The following is an 18,568-nucleotide window of genomic DNA, read 5'->3' as shown; positions in this document are numbered from 1 at the left end:
CAATGCTTGCTAATATCCAGGGTAGTGTCTAGACGAGAGGTCATTGCCGTATCACCTAGATTTGAAAAAAAAAAGAGATAAAACCTCACATGTCCAGGCACTTTACATATGCTGTAAAGTTCACGAGTACTGAGCACACATATTAAAGTACACGTACGTTGTATTGTTCACCATGACGGTGCCACACACTCTTATGCTGATGACGTCTGCAGAGCATGTGATGGGTTGGAACATGTGTGGGGGCGCGGATTTCAAGTTAGAATGTGGCACTCGTGGGCTAGTGAAACAGATCATCTTCAACATAATCTATGAATAGCTGTAACACTGAAGACAGTCTTTTTAGTTTGGTCAAATTGGCAATAAGAAAATGCATAGAGCCAAGTCAAAGAATATTGAAAAGTTAATAATCTTAGTGCTAAATCAGGCAATTCTAAATGCACCTGTGTGGGTTGTCAAATAGAAGATAGAAATATCACCTGTATGTCCTTCCCTTGAAGAGCCCTACTTCCTCCAAACCTGAGGCACATGTGGTAAAGCATACATATATGTAACAACAATCCACCTCTCAAAAGCTTAATTTCTTGTCTCTCTAGGTAGGCCTATACTTCAACATTTCTGTTTTTAGAAAAGCAGTGACTACAATGAAGTTTTTGCTGGTCTTGATCACTTGTTAAAAGCATTACTATATTAGTCAATGAGGTCATAATCCAGTCTAGAAATAACAGAAACCTTGTTACTCTGTCAAAGGTGTAAATGTGATTCTTTACAAAAATGGAAAGGCGATTCAACTGGATGTGATTTTGGTTGGGATTATCCAATTTTACTTCCACCCAATCTTTCTGTTTTCATCTATAGGGAAATCACATCCGGGCTTTTCAGAGTGGTGATCACTGTTCCATCAAGGACAATATGTTAACAAGATTATGTAGGCTTGCTCATTATCAAAGTGACTCCAGACACCTCCCACTTCCAGGTATTTGTCGGTATCTTCATGAGCATAGATAATGACCCTAGACTGGTCACCAGCTTCCTAGTGCACAAATTTGGCCTCCTTGCCTCTACTCATTTTGTAACCTACCTGTACTTTGTGTATTGATTACTTTGCTAGGAATTTTCACTCAAGTGATAGTTCTGATTATCACTTACAAGCTACACATGATATATGAATGTTTTTCTAACTTGGAATTTAAGCATTCTTGATGCTAGGCCATGCCTAACAAAACTTGACCAGTAGATGTACATGCCAGCTACATGTACATGCCGTCTACATATACATGCCGTCTACATGTACATGTACATGCCATCTACATGTGCATGCCTGCTACATGTACATGTACATGCCAGCTACATATACATGCCATCTACATGTACATGTACATGCCGTCTACATGTACATGTACATGCCAGCTACATGTACATGCCAGCTTCATGTACATGTACATGCCAGCTACATGTACATGCCGTCTACATATACATGCCGTCTACATGTACATGTACATGCCATCTACATGTGCATGCCTGCTACATGTACATGTACATGCCAGCTACATGTACATGCCATGTACATGTACATGCCAGCTACATGTACATGTACATGCCAGCTACATGTACATGTACATGCCAGCTACATGTACATGTGCATGCCAGCTACATGTATCATCTGTGTCTACATGACTTCACCAATCTGTGCATTTTTCTTTCATGTTATTCCTCCATGCGTGTACTTTATGCAGGTTATGCATCAGTGCTGAAATTACCAGTGTGTCCACTTTTCCCGAAATTCAGGAAATTTCGGTGTTCTTTGGGAAATTTTAGGAAATTCAGGAATTGAAGGAGTATTTTGTTAAATGCAAATCAAAGAAAAAAACCCTTTTTCCCGTTCCCTTTGTTTTTCTTCAAAGCAGAATTTCACATTTCATACTACATGTATTAAACCTGCTACAGAGTGGGACTGTCCGCCTAGTACAGGCACACGTACACTACACAGTTCTGACCCACACACCCAATCCAAGCTGCCTAGCCACAGCCTCACACAAGTACATGTCGGGTATGCATCCATGCATGTACATACATGTACATGTTGTACATGTATATATGTATGGAGCATTGGAGGCTGTTACTAATGTACACCCATGAAAAAAACAACAAATAGCATTACAGGAAGAATTGTTGAAAATTTCAGGAAATATCCATTAAATTTTGGAAAATTTGGGACTCTAATTTCAGGAATTTCTTTTGATCTGTGGAAACAGTGAGTCTTACTGCGATATAAGCAAGTGAACAGTTGTGAAAAGGAGAAACAAAACTCTTACACTTCCAAGGGATGAATGGAGGTACAGGTGCATTGTAAATGATCATGGGGCAACTCCTCAGAGTGGTAAATGTTGTACAAATCTGACTACTTTGAGAGGTTTGGTAAAACCAAGGCGGAATATGAGAAATGGCCAATCTCCCCATTTAAAGTGCAGGTACATGTATGCATATACCGTTAACTATGAATCACAAAGGGAGGCTAGTTTTGCAATTTACTACAAGATAAGACAGTCATGCATTTTTTGTTTTATAACACCATACCCATTACCCACAGGTTCTGCTTTGTCAAAGCATGGAGGTCCAACCTCTGTGGTTAAAGCAATCACTAATTAATTAAATCTGAATATAATTAAAACATACTTCCATTTCAACAGAAAATTTGTTGGCTGGCGCTCCTCCAAACTACCGCTTCACAGAATATTTTAATCCAGCTATTTTACACAAGCACCTTAAGTGAGAATACAAGAATTGCACACACTAGTATGTGTTTCACATTTTTTGTTTGATTACTACAGTACTTTGACCTTCCACAGCAAGATAACAAACTGTCACTTGCCATGTGACTACCTGATATGACCAAGGAGACCAAGAAAGATCTGTGATTGCTTTGAATGTACAGGTACTTATTAAGGATTGAAATCCAATCTAACATTATAAGAGGTTCATCTAATTTGTTACATAACAGGAGGTGGATCTGATAGCATGGTCTCTTTATCAACTATCACAATTTCCTGACAATCTTGCAAAGGCCTGCAAAACACACATGCTTGATTTGCCTAGGGTAAACTCACCCTGTTGTTATTCTGAAACTAAAAACATTCTAGGGGAACTTCCTTTGTATTCAGCAATAACTTTTTAATAGCTCTTTGCTCAACAGGTATGTTGGGAGGTACACTTCTGGCATGCTTTTAAATACTTTTTTTAGGGAGCCTTTCAATTTCCACACAATATTTCCATTTCACTGCATGAGACAAAAAGTTTCAAGTCCAAAAATGTCAAGAACCCAAGAAATTGCGTGTATCTGGGAGAGGGAATGGCATTATGTTACCATTTTAGTTATTGAAAGTGACATTTATTACTTAAAAGTGGTGCAATATCCACCTTTCTTGTGGGGACTGACTGTGGGGATTCCTTTGGGGTAGTACCTTCACAGTGGGACGCATCATTCCTCGTACCCCCCCACCTCTGGGGTACTTTGGGGGATGGAGACTACTTGACAGTCATTTTTTTAAGAAAAAAAAAGTCCATTTTGTCTCCTGGGGCTGAAGATCTCGATACATTACTGAGAAAAATGTACCTTTGCTTTTTGCCTTATATACATGTACTTGGGGTTGGGTTCTTGACAGGATTTTTGGGAAATAAATTTGCTTTTTCATTTGTAAGCAAGTTCTAATCAAGATTTACACTTACAGTTGAACCTTGTTAAATAGAGGTTCCTCGGACTTGGCAGAAAACCATCAGGAATAAAAACCATCAGGAATAAAAACAATGAAGAACAAAGGAATGGAACCTAAATAGTTGCTCTTGAGGTTCAACTGTTAATTTCACAGCATTCTAGCAAGCCAAGATGGTCTTTTTCAATAAAACAAAGAACAAAAAATTGCATGCCAACATTTAGGCAAAGATTAAATGTACATTAGCAGCGCACATGTACACATACCTTAAATGTTCCCTAACCTATTCCTTCAGAATCCTTGACCTGGCTAATAGTCATTTCTCAGAAAACACACAAAGGACCTGCAACAAGGCCATATGCAGCACTGACCTGTACAGTGACCATACATGTCCATACACATTGTACATGTATATGTACATGTATATGCAGTGTGCACTGAATGTGTAAGAGTTCTGCTCTCTATGTTCTCAATGAACATTTTGTTGAGCCTGTATTATGTAACATTATGTAACAGTCAGTGAAGCATGGGCACATTTATCTGCCTGCATGTACTGCAATCTTCAGGAGCACTTGGTACAGGAGCTTCCACATTGCTGTACTGTATGAATCCAGAAGCAAATTATTAGGTTGTGAGGGTTTCCTGCATCTGTTCATGTATACCCTTGACTCCAGGCCACTGGATGGGAAACTCATACAATACACTCATTTCATTAGCTTGTTGGACCACAGAGCTGGCGGCAGATTTTGAGCATTAATTGACTTGATTTTTAGTAAACGACTGTTTTTTTTTTTCAAATTAAGTGATACTGAACCACATGTAGGCATATTTGGCAAGTTCAACGTAGGGCCTACATGGCACACTCTATGCAGCTTCCTAAATTATAAGTGATGATGTAAAAAGCAGAAAAAATACCTACATGTACAAATACATATATGTTAAAATGTACCATTATTAACACTAACCCTCCTCAATCCTTCACCTGTCGGAGGACTGAGGAGTGTTAGGGTTAACAGATAAAAGGAAATCTGAAGATTCACACAAATAAGTAATATCAAAACATGAATAGTGGAACATTTAGCAGGAAAACATCCAAACAGCAAACTAATTATTTTCTTGGCCTTTCTTTTATTTGCTTGAACAAATGAAACATTTGACATTCTGTCTGATGCATGAGGTAAGCTTGGCTAATAAGACATGTATGGTACATCACCTTAAAGGTACACTCCAAGACAAAGCAATTATTAAAACAACTCTTTCAGAAAGAGATTGTCACTGTTCTCAAATACCTAATTAATCACCCCCTCAGAAAAGCCAAAGCACTCTTTGATTAGTATTAGAAATTTGGAATAGATGACATCTGAAAATAACACAGACATCAACGCAACTGTTTCACTGAAACCTGTTGGCATTAATAGTTTGTACTTGTTAGAGGTAGCCTTTAAATAAGATTTACAAACCCATATATGCAAACCAGCAGTTTTTCTATTAAGCAATGCATGCATAAAAACACAGAGAAAAGGACGGTACATCCGTTGTCATATGACTGCTTAAAACAAAACCTACAGCAAGTCTACTTTCCTTGTGACTAAAATGCTGATAGATTTCCCTCCTGAAGGAGTGAAGTGTTTTCAGCTCTGGCCAGTACCTGGACGTAGTATGACAATGCACACAGATACAATTATCCCCTCTTAATGTTTGCTGTGTGTATGACAGATTACTAAATGTATATTTCTGAATATCGTACTGAAGAACACAGAAATTGTAAACAAGATACCAGTTGCTGCAAACAAAAACAACATTCCCATGTCTTGCAAAACACAAAATAAAAATCCAAGCAAAATCAGTTGTATCATATGTAACAGGACAACCAGTAAGGCAATTACGTACCACTATTCCACCACTCAAGCACTTGATCCCTCTTGAACTGGAAAAGTCACCCAATGAAATTTTCCATGAAAAAACACATTTTTTCCGAAGCAGCCATGTTGAAATGGCTTGATGCCTCCATCTCAGAAAGGCCACATAAAAACAGCTGGAAACAGTTTACACAAACTACTCATTACAACACCCATCTACACTAGAACAATTTAATACATGGATAAACACTAAAACTACAATACACCAAATTGTGTGCATAATATGCCAAAGTGCCCAAAAGAGAGGGATTACTTTAACAAGTCAAAGGAGGTATTTTGAACATTGTCACTAAATTGAATGCAAATATTACAGTTTCCAAATACATGTATCCAGCGCTGATGGAACTTTCAAACTGATCCGTGTGCGTCCCATTATCACGATTACATTAATCTGTTTACTTATAGGACATATTGATCATCAGTTAACCACGGCTTGAAAATCTGCATTCAAATTCATTGGCGAACCATTTGTGTTATTCTACATCTATGTCACAAAATTATAACAGGTCTTGTTCAATCATTTTTTTGTAACTGTTCTAATAAATTTCCTTAAAAGAACATAACCTGTCCATTTCTTCTAAAGTCCATATACAATTCCAGTATTACTCTTTTATACAAATTACAATTCAACGAGGTATTTATGTCAAACTTGGACCTGGTCCATCAATCTACAATGCTAGTAATCATGGCACATGCGAATAGACTTCATTTGCTATGTTTATTTCATAGTGTTAGCCCATCCCTTTGCAGCATTATCAGTTCTGTACAAACAAACCATATGTTCTTCTCCACAGTGAAATTTGGATAGAGATTTCAGAAGACTTTCCAAATTAAACAGTTTCACCATGAGATAAAACCCTGGCCAAATGATGCCAGCTTGTTTTGAGCTTCCAGCCAATGCCAATTATTACAATGGAAGTAGGATGCAGGGGCTTTAGGTGTTAACGCCTTGTAAATTTTCATCACTCACAAGCAGCAATCATGCATCCCCTTACCCTTTAAAGACCATTTAGACTACATTTTAATGATACAAGTTAATAAAAACTACCACCTACAGTTGTCTGATTTAATGACTAAATACACAAACATGCAGCATTTTAAGTTGAACTTTGTTAATTACATCAATCATTGACAGGAAAATCAAATGGCTTTTGGCAACACTCGTATTCCCTTCCTCAACCACCAACCGACTACATGTAATTACCAACTCATCCAAATTGTTTGGATAACAGTCATCTGATCTTTCATTCTAATATTTCATTTTTAAATCAACAATATAAAGACAAAGAGATTCTAATGACAATTCCTAACAAAAACCAAGCAACAATGCAACGTTCTAATAAACACTTATACAAATTTCAAATTAAAAATCAACGCAGTAACAGATCTCTACAGAGTGGATTCCATTCAATATGACCAAAACTATTTTAGATGACATCTGCTTGTAAATTTATGGAGATGAACTGTCCACTTAAATCTTGTGAATGTAAGACAAGTCATCTGACTCTTTAACAGATCAGCTTCAAGCGGGTTTTAAGGGCTTAACTAATATTGTGTTTTCAACTTTTCATACGAATTTATCATGTGGAAAATAGTAATCTTGAGATGTGGAGGAAATTTACTCCAGACACATGCACTCAACAAGGAAGAAGTGTTTTTAATGTTGAACTAAATCAGAACCGAGCACTAACAAAGGATTGCCAATGTGTACTATTCCAGAAGTAACCTACCAAGCTAAATGTACGTGTACATTTTATATTGGGTTAACTCAGAGGAAACCTCTCTCCCACCGAGTTTACAAAAATGTATACACAGTAGGACTCGAGTATGAAGTCTTGCAGAAACATAAAATGCCACCCAAAACAAGAATAGCATAAAATGATAACAATGCTTGGCATTGGAAACATTGTCTTGTTACATCTCACTCAGCTGCAAATAAACATTCATAATGACCTAGGTTATTTCTATCTTTAACAGACACATCTGAGTGCTTGCTTTTATAAAAAAAAAACCTACATTTGTACAATACCTGAGTTTAAACAGAGTAGTAGAGCTAGCTCTTGAGTAATAAAAATCGAGCCACATTTCACCACACTATTGAGGTAGATGCAACTTTGCAAAGCACTATATTTGTCGACATTTAGATGGGACTTGAAGAGAAAAAAAAAAGCCTTTGATGGGATCTTAGAGACACACCACCCACAAGGCTACCCGTAATTCAAGTTACATGTACATACAGCTACACACCTAAGGCTTTGCTTTGCAATTTGTAAATCCCATAAAATGTAATGACGCAGCACAAACATGGACCTAGCAGCGAGGCTGCAGAAGGCAAGCTAGTATGTACAGCACAGCAGTTATCATAACAGAAGCGTAAGAGTTTTAATACAATTTTTAAAACATCCGTTTAGGCAGTATAGAGTCTTTACTTCTACCGCATGGAAGTAAAATTCAATCATTCAGTAATCACGCTTCATTCTGAAACATCAAACACTAAACTTGGCTTAAAACCCATTTGCTGTATAAAAGTGAATCAAAATTGTAACTAAATTGCAAAACCCAAGGTAGTTGTTGTCAGTTGTAGTGACATATTTGCTAATATCCACTAAACAGTTTAATACTCAAAGCACTACCATTTGATTTTTAGCAAGTATTCTATCATTACATGCAGAAAAATACTAAACTGTGCAGACTTATCACAGTGTAACCTACTCACAATTTAGCATCGCCCAGAAGAAACTGGAGGAATAATTATATCCAAATGTGCAAATGCTTCACGCATCCAAATTTACTTCAAACTGTTACAATCTTTCCCTTTCTTCTCATCTACTTATAAAATGTAAGACAGCTGAGCTGATCAAGACGATCAGATGCTGGTTGAGCATTTGTATAAATGTCCGTCTGGTACCCTTCTGAATAAATCACACACTTATATAAATGATACATAATGTCAACAATTAAAAGCACACATTTCAAAAGCCTTCGATCTGAAATCCCTCTACAAGCTATTTCTGAATTACACATACAAGCAAAGTATATCTTCAACAGTATCTCAAATAATGTGTCTACATTTCCTGTATGTCTTTGATTGGAAAAGCAAAAGCGGTTTCGAGGAAACTTCTTTTCATAAAAGTATGAGCTCTTTTGAGAGATATATAAACTGCTTAAATTCACAATTGAGCACCTTAAATCACTTCATTACCCATTTCTTTAAGCAGTAAATACAACAACTCCTAAAGTCTATGTTTCACTCAAAAAACAACCAACTGAAAACAAACTATGTGTATAAATCCCACAGTAAAACAGGTACTATTTTGAACTCTCAATGAACAGTGAATTCCCATGCAAGAATTTCTAAAGTCTCTTTTGACAAAGTTAACCAAATTTGGCACATTTTTTTAAATGATCAAAGAAAAAATTAAACATTTTTCAGGAGATGGCACAGGGGTATGCAACGTTTTCCAGTTTCTCAAACACTTTTTCACAGGTTACACATGTATGTCCATTTCTTATTCTTCATTTACAATTATCTTTTGGAGATCTGTAAACTAGCCTCTGGTTATTAATCCATTTTAGACTGATATCCCATGTTTACTATCTACAGGTGTTTAAAAGAGCTGACCTCTTAAAGCATGCATACTGATTTCTTTATCACCAACAGAAAAATACTGAATCCTTATTTTCCAGGTCAGTTTCAAACTGACTTGTGGTCTGGTCTTTCTGTTTAAGGTCAAGGACTTATTCTGAACACTGTTCCCCTTAGTTGTAAAATGAATAGTCCAACAGTCCAGCATGAAAGGAGCCATCACTTGTAACAGTCACTGAGGCATATATAGCAATACAAGTTGCAGTGAACAGGACAGTATTTGTGAAACTGTGATGCTACATAAGCAATCCACTCTCATTCATTTTTAAAGAAAACAATTGTGTAATTTCACAGAACCTTTTGTTTCTCATTAGCACAGCGCCACGACACCCTTAAATCTCACCAAAATTGAAATACACGTACCAATCCTGGAACAAAAAAGAGCCTTCTTGATATTATCAAAAAACCTAGTTTTGAACAACAGTTCAATTGATGGTGTGTTTCTGGCTAAAGTACATGTAACGTTGTAAGAAGCAACGTGAAATTCCATACTGAACAGTCAAAAAAAGGTTAACTGTCATTCTGCTTTACCAGAATAGTCCTTCATTGTGTGTACCTTTGGCAATTTATACACAATTCTTTCCCATACACACAATTCAAACAATTTCCAGTTTTTTCAACAAGGTACAAGACAGTGATCCTGTTAGTCCCTTTAAGCAAGGTAGTCAGGGCAAGCAGCTAAGGAAACTGACCTCCTGCATAATGCTGTGGTTAGATTAAGTCCAAGTGACCTACACATACATGCATGCACTCTACACTGCTTTGGTCGCCATGTTGGTTTCACCAAATTTGTGCACAGCACTGCAGTTTGCCACCGAAGCTAAGCTGACAAAAAAGTGGTTGTGTTAAAGAAACTGACGAAAAAAAGGTGATCAAGGAATCTTAGATCAAGTTTAAATGAAGCATTATTGTTGAATTTTGATCTGTCATACATCATTACATGTACATGTATATGCAAACAATTTGGTCGGTGGTAAGGCAAGGGTGAAAGTTTTTTCTGCCACAAAAAAAAAACCTCCAAGCGAATGAAGTGACCAATCTGGCATTCTAATGAGACCTCTATGAGCATGGATAAGTACATGTATATTAAAGGGGAGAAGACATGTTGTACTCAACTGTGATTAATGGGTGAGATTATAAGCGCATTAACACTGAGTCATACCTTACCTAGTCCACTCTGTCTAATGTCCTTTTTGCAAGTTGAATACTGCACTTGTTTGGCATTTGAGTATGCGTCTTTTAGCTTATTATCGAAATGAACTCTGATACAATGAGACATTTATACATTTACATGTGTTATTGGAGGCTTGGCCTAATTGTTGGGAGTGCAACATTGTACCTTGAGAAAGCCTGAGATTTTTTCCTGAGTTTAAAAGCGCTGCGTACTTCTGAAGTACATGCAGTTCAAACTGGCGCAGGTAAATTACATGTATCGAAAGTATCGATTATTGAGCTTCTGAGGTAAACATCTGTAAGAGAGCCAAGCAAGAACACAATATTATAGAAAAATACAAATGTGATTAACTGTCCACTATAATAAGCCTAACAAAACAAGGAACACAAAATGTCACAAGTTCAAACATCAAAGAATCGATTCCAACAATTACAAGTATGACTATATACAGATGCTCAAAACAAAATCGCAAAGTGTTCATCAGAGAAGAAAATAAACACCAACAAAAGAGACCAATTCCCCACATGAACCTTAAACCAAGGCACTGCTTTGTACTACAAAACCTACACGCAAGTCTAATAAGAGGTGCAAGACAATTACAATGAGGTAGAATTTAAAACTGGTGAAATCTAAAACACATGCATTTATAAATGTACATGTTTACTGGCAATCACAACGACTTAAAAAGAACAAAACGGTATTCAAACTTATCTGTCAATTTGGCAGGCAATTTCTTGGAACAAATTTTATGCAGAGCAAAGAGACTTTCAACTTGTATTTCAAACATAAGGAGTATACCGGTACATTGGAATCATTTACTAATAATTTTGGTAGTTTCAGTAGCAATAGAGGTACTTTAAGCTTTTAAGGTTTTGTGGGGTTGAGTTTAATATACGTGTAAGCAAACATTTGTCCAACATTCCTAAAATGATTCCGGCATACAGTTGTTTTATGGTTAAATTTGAAGAGTGCTGAAGAACCTGAATTCTGTGACACCTTACATGTATATTCTAAAATCTATTTCATGAACTGCTTATTACATGTACTTCAGCTGCCTTTCTGAAATTAACCAACCTCAGAAGTATGTCCTTCCATTTCAAAAGGCAGCCTTGCAGAGACTTAAATACTGCACACTAATACATGTACATGTATTAAACCCTGAATGTATCGCTTTTTAAGCACTTGTCTTTTCCAGTATAAAAAATCATAAATTTCTGCTGCGCAAGACGTTAGCATCTCACTGCATGGTTGGACCTGCACAAAAACATCACCTTAGGCTGATGTCTGGCTAAAACACTAAATATTCTCAACAGTTAAAAATCTTTGGTGGTGGAAGAGTTTATATTTTAGTGTGGCACTATCAAGGTACCACAGCTCACATTGACAACACCTACAAGATCAGCTGGGACAATTTTACAAGAAAAGATTTTGCCTTTTCTTCCAAATTTGATTATGCGCATTCTCATTTGGCCAAATATGGATGCTTTTCAATGAATTACTATTCTTTTTTGTAAACTTTTCTATCTAAAGAGCACGTTCATTTTTATCAGGCAGCTTTAAAATGCATAATTTTGAACATACTAATCATGCAGATCTGCTATCAACTTACCCAACAATCTCCAGGTTATGGGAACCTTTAAACAATCACCACGCAAAAAAGTTTTACTCTGCTTGACAAATAAAAATACCTATTTCTAACCCCAGCACCATTAAGATGTTTGCATTTTAACACACATCACAAAATCTCCTGAGAAAGCACTTTAGATAAAATATAATTGTATTTTTACATTTACATCACATGCAAGCATAATTTCAATCTATACAATATGCCAGAGGAAGAAAAAAACACACCATTTTCAAAAATTACAATTGTTTTTTTTTTCCTTTGTAGTGAGGGTTAACTAGGAATATGTACCACAAGTACTGGAAAGCACAGCCAAGTCCAATGCTTTGAGCACTGCAAGGCAAAACTTTTCAACACCAACAATAAGCACATACTTTACAATTTGTTTAATGTGATGTAGCCAAATGCAAACAACTTAAAGGTACTGGCCCATTTTCACTTTTTCACCAGCCATCCACCGATTGACGGCTTATATAATACCCGTATACATTTTTATATTCAGAAACCTTGCACACGATTGTTGCCAAAGTCGACCACTAAAATCAAGCCATCATGGGTGACACAGATTCCAGATGGGCGGTCCAGTTGACCTGGTTGCGTCCCCTGAATGCCAAACTTACACAGGAAATTACCATTGGGCTGAAATGCTTGAATGCGATGGTTTCGGGAGTCGGCTACGATGATGTTGCCTTCTTGATCGATGGCTACTCCCTGAGGTCTGAGAAACTGCCCATTATTAGTTCCTTCTGAGCCTAGGAACCGAGCTGTCTTGAACTCTGGATGGATGACAAGCAAGCGATGGTTGTTGAAGTCTGTGACAACTGCATGGCCCTCGTTGTTAAATGCAACACCTCTTGGAGAATCAAAGTGTTTCCACAATGCTCCCTCAAAGCCGTACTTATTGCAGAAGGTGCCATCTGGATGGAAGAGCTGGATGCGATGATTACGTGTGTCTGACACCAGGATCTTTCCTTCACTGTTGATAGCAACATCCCAGGGATAGTTGAACTGACCATTCTTACTTCCTTTCTCACCAAACTTGAATAGGAACTGCCCCTCAAATGTGAAGACTTGTATTCGGTGATTATCCTTGTCTGCAACAGTTATATTTCCTTGATTGTCGATGGCGATTCCTGCTGGACGGTCAAACTGCCCATTTCGAGACCCAGCCGAACCAAATTTGTGATGAAATGTTCCATCCGGATTGAAGACTTGAATGCGGTTGTTGCTACGATCAGCAATGACAATGAAATTGTCCTTATTGACAGCTATACCCCATGGACGACACAGATGACCATCACCTTCACCTTCTGTACCAAATGCAAGCTGGACATGGCCGATATTAGAGTAATTACGACCAGTTCGAACAGTTACAACAAAGGGGCTATCCTGGATATGGGTTCCTCTGATTGTGACGGACACAACGTGCCTACCTTCTAGCTGTGGCCGGTAACTGGCAGTGTAAGTGCCATTCTGACGATCAATGACTTCAGCAGGGTAGAGGCCCCCCTCTGGTCCCTGGATTATAACTTCCACAGCTTCACCTCCGATACACCGACATTCACCATTATGATCCTTGGCATGCACCACAAAAGTTGTGATTTTCCCCTGAAGTGCACGCTTCAGCCCATCACCTGTGGCATATGATGTCGGAGCATAGGCACCACTACTGATGAATCCCATAGAGCTGATGGCAGTATGTAGGGCAGCATCTGGGGGTGTAAATACAATCTGATCATCTTCATGTGGCTGCAGATGACCCCTAAGACTCCTCAGTGACTGCATCTGATTGACAATTACATCCTTGGTCTTCAGAACGTCTAAGTCAGTGCCACTTTGCAAAGCCTTCTCCACAGCACCCACACAATTTGAGACACTCTCTAAGCCACGCTTCAAATCTTCCATTTGCATATGTAATGCTCGTCCTTTTACCTGCCGGATTTTGTCTACCTTACGAAGCAAATCTCGTTCCCGTTCTTCAAGTGCTGTCTGATGTCGATGCATGGTTGTCTGAACCTCCTTGATCACATACTGTGTTCTCATTTCAACTCTCTCAGCCATGGTTTTAGCGTGGGACAAACTCTCTTGCAAAGCTTGCATTCCATTTTTGGCATCACTGAGCAGACGGAGGGTAATAGCTTTGCTGTCTTCAACTGCATTCTGAAGATACACGCAGCTGTGTCCACGATGCTCCATCATAGTACAGTCACGGCATATGGCTTTGCTACAGGAATCACAGTACAACCGTAAGACCTCATTTTGATGGATTTCACAATAGCTTGGGGGCCGATCAGACACTGGTTGTATTTGGGCTTGGTAGGACTGGTGCTGTGAATGTCTGAGGTGACTTCCTGATGTACTGAGCCCTGAGGATTGTAGTGTAACTATCTGGTGGTCTTTTGTTAATCGGACTCGCTGGTGGGCTAGCACACAGCTTTCACATAGCATCTCATTGCAATCCCTACAAAGCCTGGATGCAACTTGCCCCTCGTCACATGAACTGCACGTCCGCCGGTCAGACGGCAATACAAGGGAGTCTCCTTCATCTTCATGACTGCCAACCACATCCAAAATATTACTTATGAAAAGATCGGACGGCAAACCGTCCACCCCAAGATCACCAAGCTGGCTTTCCTGGTAACAAATAGGGCACCGAATGCGGTCTGGTTCGGCGACCCTTATTTCTAGGCAGGGCCGGCAGAACCGGTGAAAACAGGCAAGTATTTTGGGCTCCGTACCCTGCAGTCGTTCAGAGCAAAGGGCACACCATTGCTGTTCGTTATTGAAATCTTCGGCCACGGTAGCAGGAGCGAAAGCGGCCATGAGTGGAGCTGGTGCACGGAGCAGAGTGACGCATTGGCGGTCGTACTTTGGGACTCGGAGGAGGTCAATGCTCGCCTGCCTGTTTTTAAGAAAGCACATTACGTAAAGGCCCAAATCACTGAGAATTTACAGTTGTGTGCTGGCTTAGCCAACAAGATAAAGTCCCTTTGTGCATTGCGGTCAGAGTATTAAGTAACGCTATCTAAATGCAAAAGGTCAACACTGAAACACGGGCTGTGCTTTACAGCATTTACCCCCTTAATTTGGAAACAAAAAAAAGAAATCGCTGCTTTGGGAGCCCGATCTTAACTGGTTTCAAAATAACATGCACTCTGTCAAGAAAACTGTCACTCAAAATATGTATTAATGGCTCACCTCCTCCATGATCCAGGGAATTTCTGTACATTTACTGGCCACTATTAGAGGAATCCCACACCGGCAGTTGTCGTCCACCGAACATGTACTGCCTGCATGATATGTGCGTAAACCTCAAGCCCACCGTGTAGTAAAACTGGGATCCATCGCCGGACCTATAAAGTGGGCGGAGCTGTTGATACGCCAAGTTTATCATTGGCCAATTGCGCGTATGTCGTGCCAGAGTTCACCCAGAAAATTTGCATCATAATCACTACAAGAAGACTCCCATGTTTTACCGCCCCGCGCAGGAATTAGCTCTCTTTGTTTTTGCAAAAGTTATTACGAGTAAATTACGGGTAAGTTTTCTTTTCTCCGCAAGTAACAACAGAAGCAAGAAATCAACTCTCTTCCTCAGCCATTTTCAATTTATTACAATTTGATTGAATCACTTTTTTCCATCATAATAGCTGTTCAGGGAACTTACGAATTTTCCTTAACAGGAATTGAATGTTTCCCGAATCCCAAGTTCATCTACATTTGGTGAAAAAGGTGACATGGAAGATCGTTTGCTCTGAGAATATAGATTGTGCCCCAACATGAAAGGGACAGAAATTAACCCGAAGACATATTTTTAAAAATGACATGCAAATGTGATCATTGTTTAATTAATGCCTTGATTATTTAAATGTTCACATGTGTATGATGTTGTAGTGGTCTGTATTTGTAAACATTAAAGTTTGTCGTATTTGTCAATTTTACTTTCCATTATGAGTTTCTAACTAATGTATTAATTTATGTTCGTAGGGCCCCAGTGGAAACCAGTTTGAAACTGTTTGGGCACACCTTGGGTAAAGAAATGGAATAAATAAATAAATTCGTAACACGTTTAATTAAAATACGGCGTGGCTGACACAATGCATTGAACATCAATGTAGGCAAACATTAACTCATGTAGACAAAACGATGGGAATTAAAACGAAGCACATGTATTAACAAGTATTGGCAGTTTCTAAAATTTCTTGGGATTGCTAGACTGACTCCCTGTTTATCCTTATCTATAAAAACAATCCACCTCATCGGATTGGCTTATTCCAGACAATGCACGTAGGGAGGAAGTTCATTTCCGCGATAATGAAGCAGAAATAATGCCTTGGGAGCCAGTGTTACTGTGCAAGATTGTCCTGTTTGGTGTGGTTATTGACGAATGAAAGTATTATATTTCTGATGACAAAGGATTATGCATATCAACGATATCACATGCATGTCCGCAGTGTTTTTAAAGCTCTTGTTGGCTAGTTTTTTTTTTTACTGTACATTGTCTTTAATATTTTATGTTATGTGTCTGTGAGAGTTTTTATATGTGTCGAGTTTTACTGTATATAGTACATGTAATATTAATATTATATTTATTATTCTTTTTTTAAATCTAGTTTTATCTTGTACTTATACATTATCAGCCCTTGGGCTGTCTGCTACAAACATAACAAACCATAAATAATAATAACGATAATATAAAATCGTGTGTTTTAATGTTTTCAACAACGTCTACATGCGTGCTTGACGCAACCACCCTACAACGCAAACAGTGCGGCTGCGTTGGAATAGAGACGTTTTCAACTTATTTGAAGGCCATGTCAAAACATATGTGGTCTCACCCTCCCTAAAATGGTGACATGTAATCAACCTAGTCGAAGTTTACTCACTCAAACATTTCTTGGTCTCTTCATTGAGAAATGGAGGGTTGCACGTGGGCCAGACTGCAATTTCGAAAGTTTGAGCAAACAGCCGTAGCGCGCCTGCCGAACAGCCACGTGATGTGACATACATGTACATGTGCTCAAATTAGAACTTGTTAAAGGTCAGCTAGCTGTGCATGCTGTGAACATGAATACAGCTTTCGAAACATGAGTTCATAAAAGTCACGTACCAGAGTGGTTTCATGGGTCCTATTCAACGCGAAGAAATTTGCCACTTTTTCGACTGAAGCACGCTTGAATGGAAACTTATGCTCACAATGGAACTCGAAGGCTTGTTTTGGTTGAAAATCATCGGAAATCGATATTTTTTGTAGTTTTTGTCAACTGTAATTATATGCTTAGGTCCGGAAAAAATTCGAAAATGGACTTACGAAAGTTGACAATAACGAAATACGGTGAGTTAGAGCACCTGTAAGGAAAACTTTTTCTGATTTTATCTGTTCAAATAAATATGGAAGCATCCAAATCGAACGCAGTGTCATTTGTCTTCAGATCTCAACTATAATAAGCACAAAAGGGCTTTTTTCTGTTCATGCCAAGATGCGAATTCTGAACATTCTGAATGTAGATTGCGGCATTGGGAGAAAACAAAGAAAACAAGGGAGCCCTCGCCCTGTGTTCTTAGTGGATAAACCCTTGTGCATTCCAAACAAAGCAATATAAACAGAAAAAAATCCTTTTAAGCTTGTTATAGTTGAGCTCCGAAGACAAATGACACTGCGTTCGATTGGGATGCTTCCATGTTTATTTGAACAGATACAATCCAAAAAAATTTCATATCAGGTGCTCTAACTTACCGTATTGCGTTATTGTCAACTTTCGTAGGTCCCTTTTTGAATTTTTTTCCGGCCCTTTCCGGACGAATCAGAGAGAACATGTTTTACTGAGAGGTGCTTTTTAAAAGTATCCAACACGTGAAATGTGGCCAATACAAGGTGATAAACTGTATGTAGTTGAGAGTGAACTGGATGGCGTGCATTTGGCAGAAAAACTGAAGTCAGGTAAATGTCAGTTTATCAGGCTTTCTCAATTCCAAGATTACTACCTTTTAACTTACCGAATATTTACAACATACTTCCCCTTGTCAGGAAAGGAGCAGTTTTGGAGTTGTCACAAGGGCTAGCTACAACTGGGGGATGAAGCACGGTTCAGAACCTTTCTTCCCAGCCCAAAGGCTAGGCTCGAGGCAGACAGCTGGTCTCAGTCCACCTTCCAAAATATCCTTTGACAGGACATTTACGTCAAAACGGTTCCAAAACTTGCTACATGTGGAAGTCCAGCTGCGTTATACACTGTGAATGCGAGATAAATAGCCAAGAGGTACAGAGTTGGATAAAATTCCAAGTCACTGCCTTAGATCATCCGTTTTCGTTGCTCAATGCTAGGCCTAAAACCCCCAGATAAAAAATGATGAAATTAGCCGAGTTGTGAGTGCCCGGCGCATCTTGAGAGCGTGATGTAAATTACAATCAAACGGTAAGAACATGGTGCAAGACGCCAAGTTTGATCAAATCGACCAACTCTTTGGAAACAAACAAAACTGCAGTGTCTTCAAATCAAC

The 18,568-nt window shown here is 38.6% G+C and overlaps 1 protein-coding gene across 1 annotated transcript; it reads right to left on the bottom strand.

Annotated features, from left to right (window-relative positions):
- Positions 1-4,815: 4,815 nt before the first annotated feature.
- Positions 4,816-15,370, bottom strand: trim71 (tripartite motif containing 71). The gene is made up of 2 exons (XM_022236459.2): positions 15,269-15,370; positions 4,816-14,972 (listed from the first exon to the last, which is right to left on the bottom strand). The coding sequence occupies exon 2, from the start codon at positions 14,891-14,893 to the stop codon at positions 12,569-12,571; it is 2,325 nt and encodes a 774-aa protein (XP_022092151.1). The 5' UTR covers positions 14,894-14,972; positions 15,269-15,370; the 3' UTR covers positions 4,816-12,568.
- Positions 15,371-18,568: the final 3,198 nt, after the last annotated feature.

This window comes from Acanthaster planci, linkage group LG06, assembly GCF_054643075.1.
Source record: "Acanthaster planci isolate LZ-2023a linkage group LG06, COTS_SCS, whole genome shotgun sequence".
Classification (NCBI taxonomy): Eukaryota; Metazoa; Echinodermata; class Asteroidea; order Valvatida; family Acanthasteridae; genus Acanthaster; species Acanthaster planci.
The sequence above is the reverse complement of the archived record's forward strand: the minus strand, read 5'-3'. Positions and strand labels throughout refer to the sequence as shown.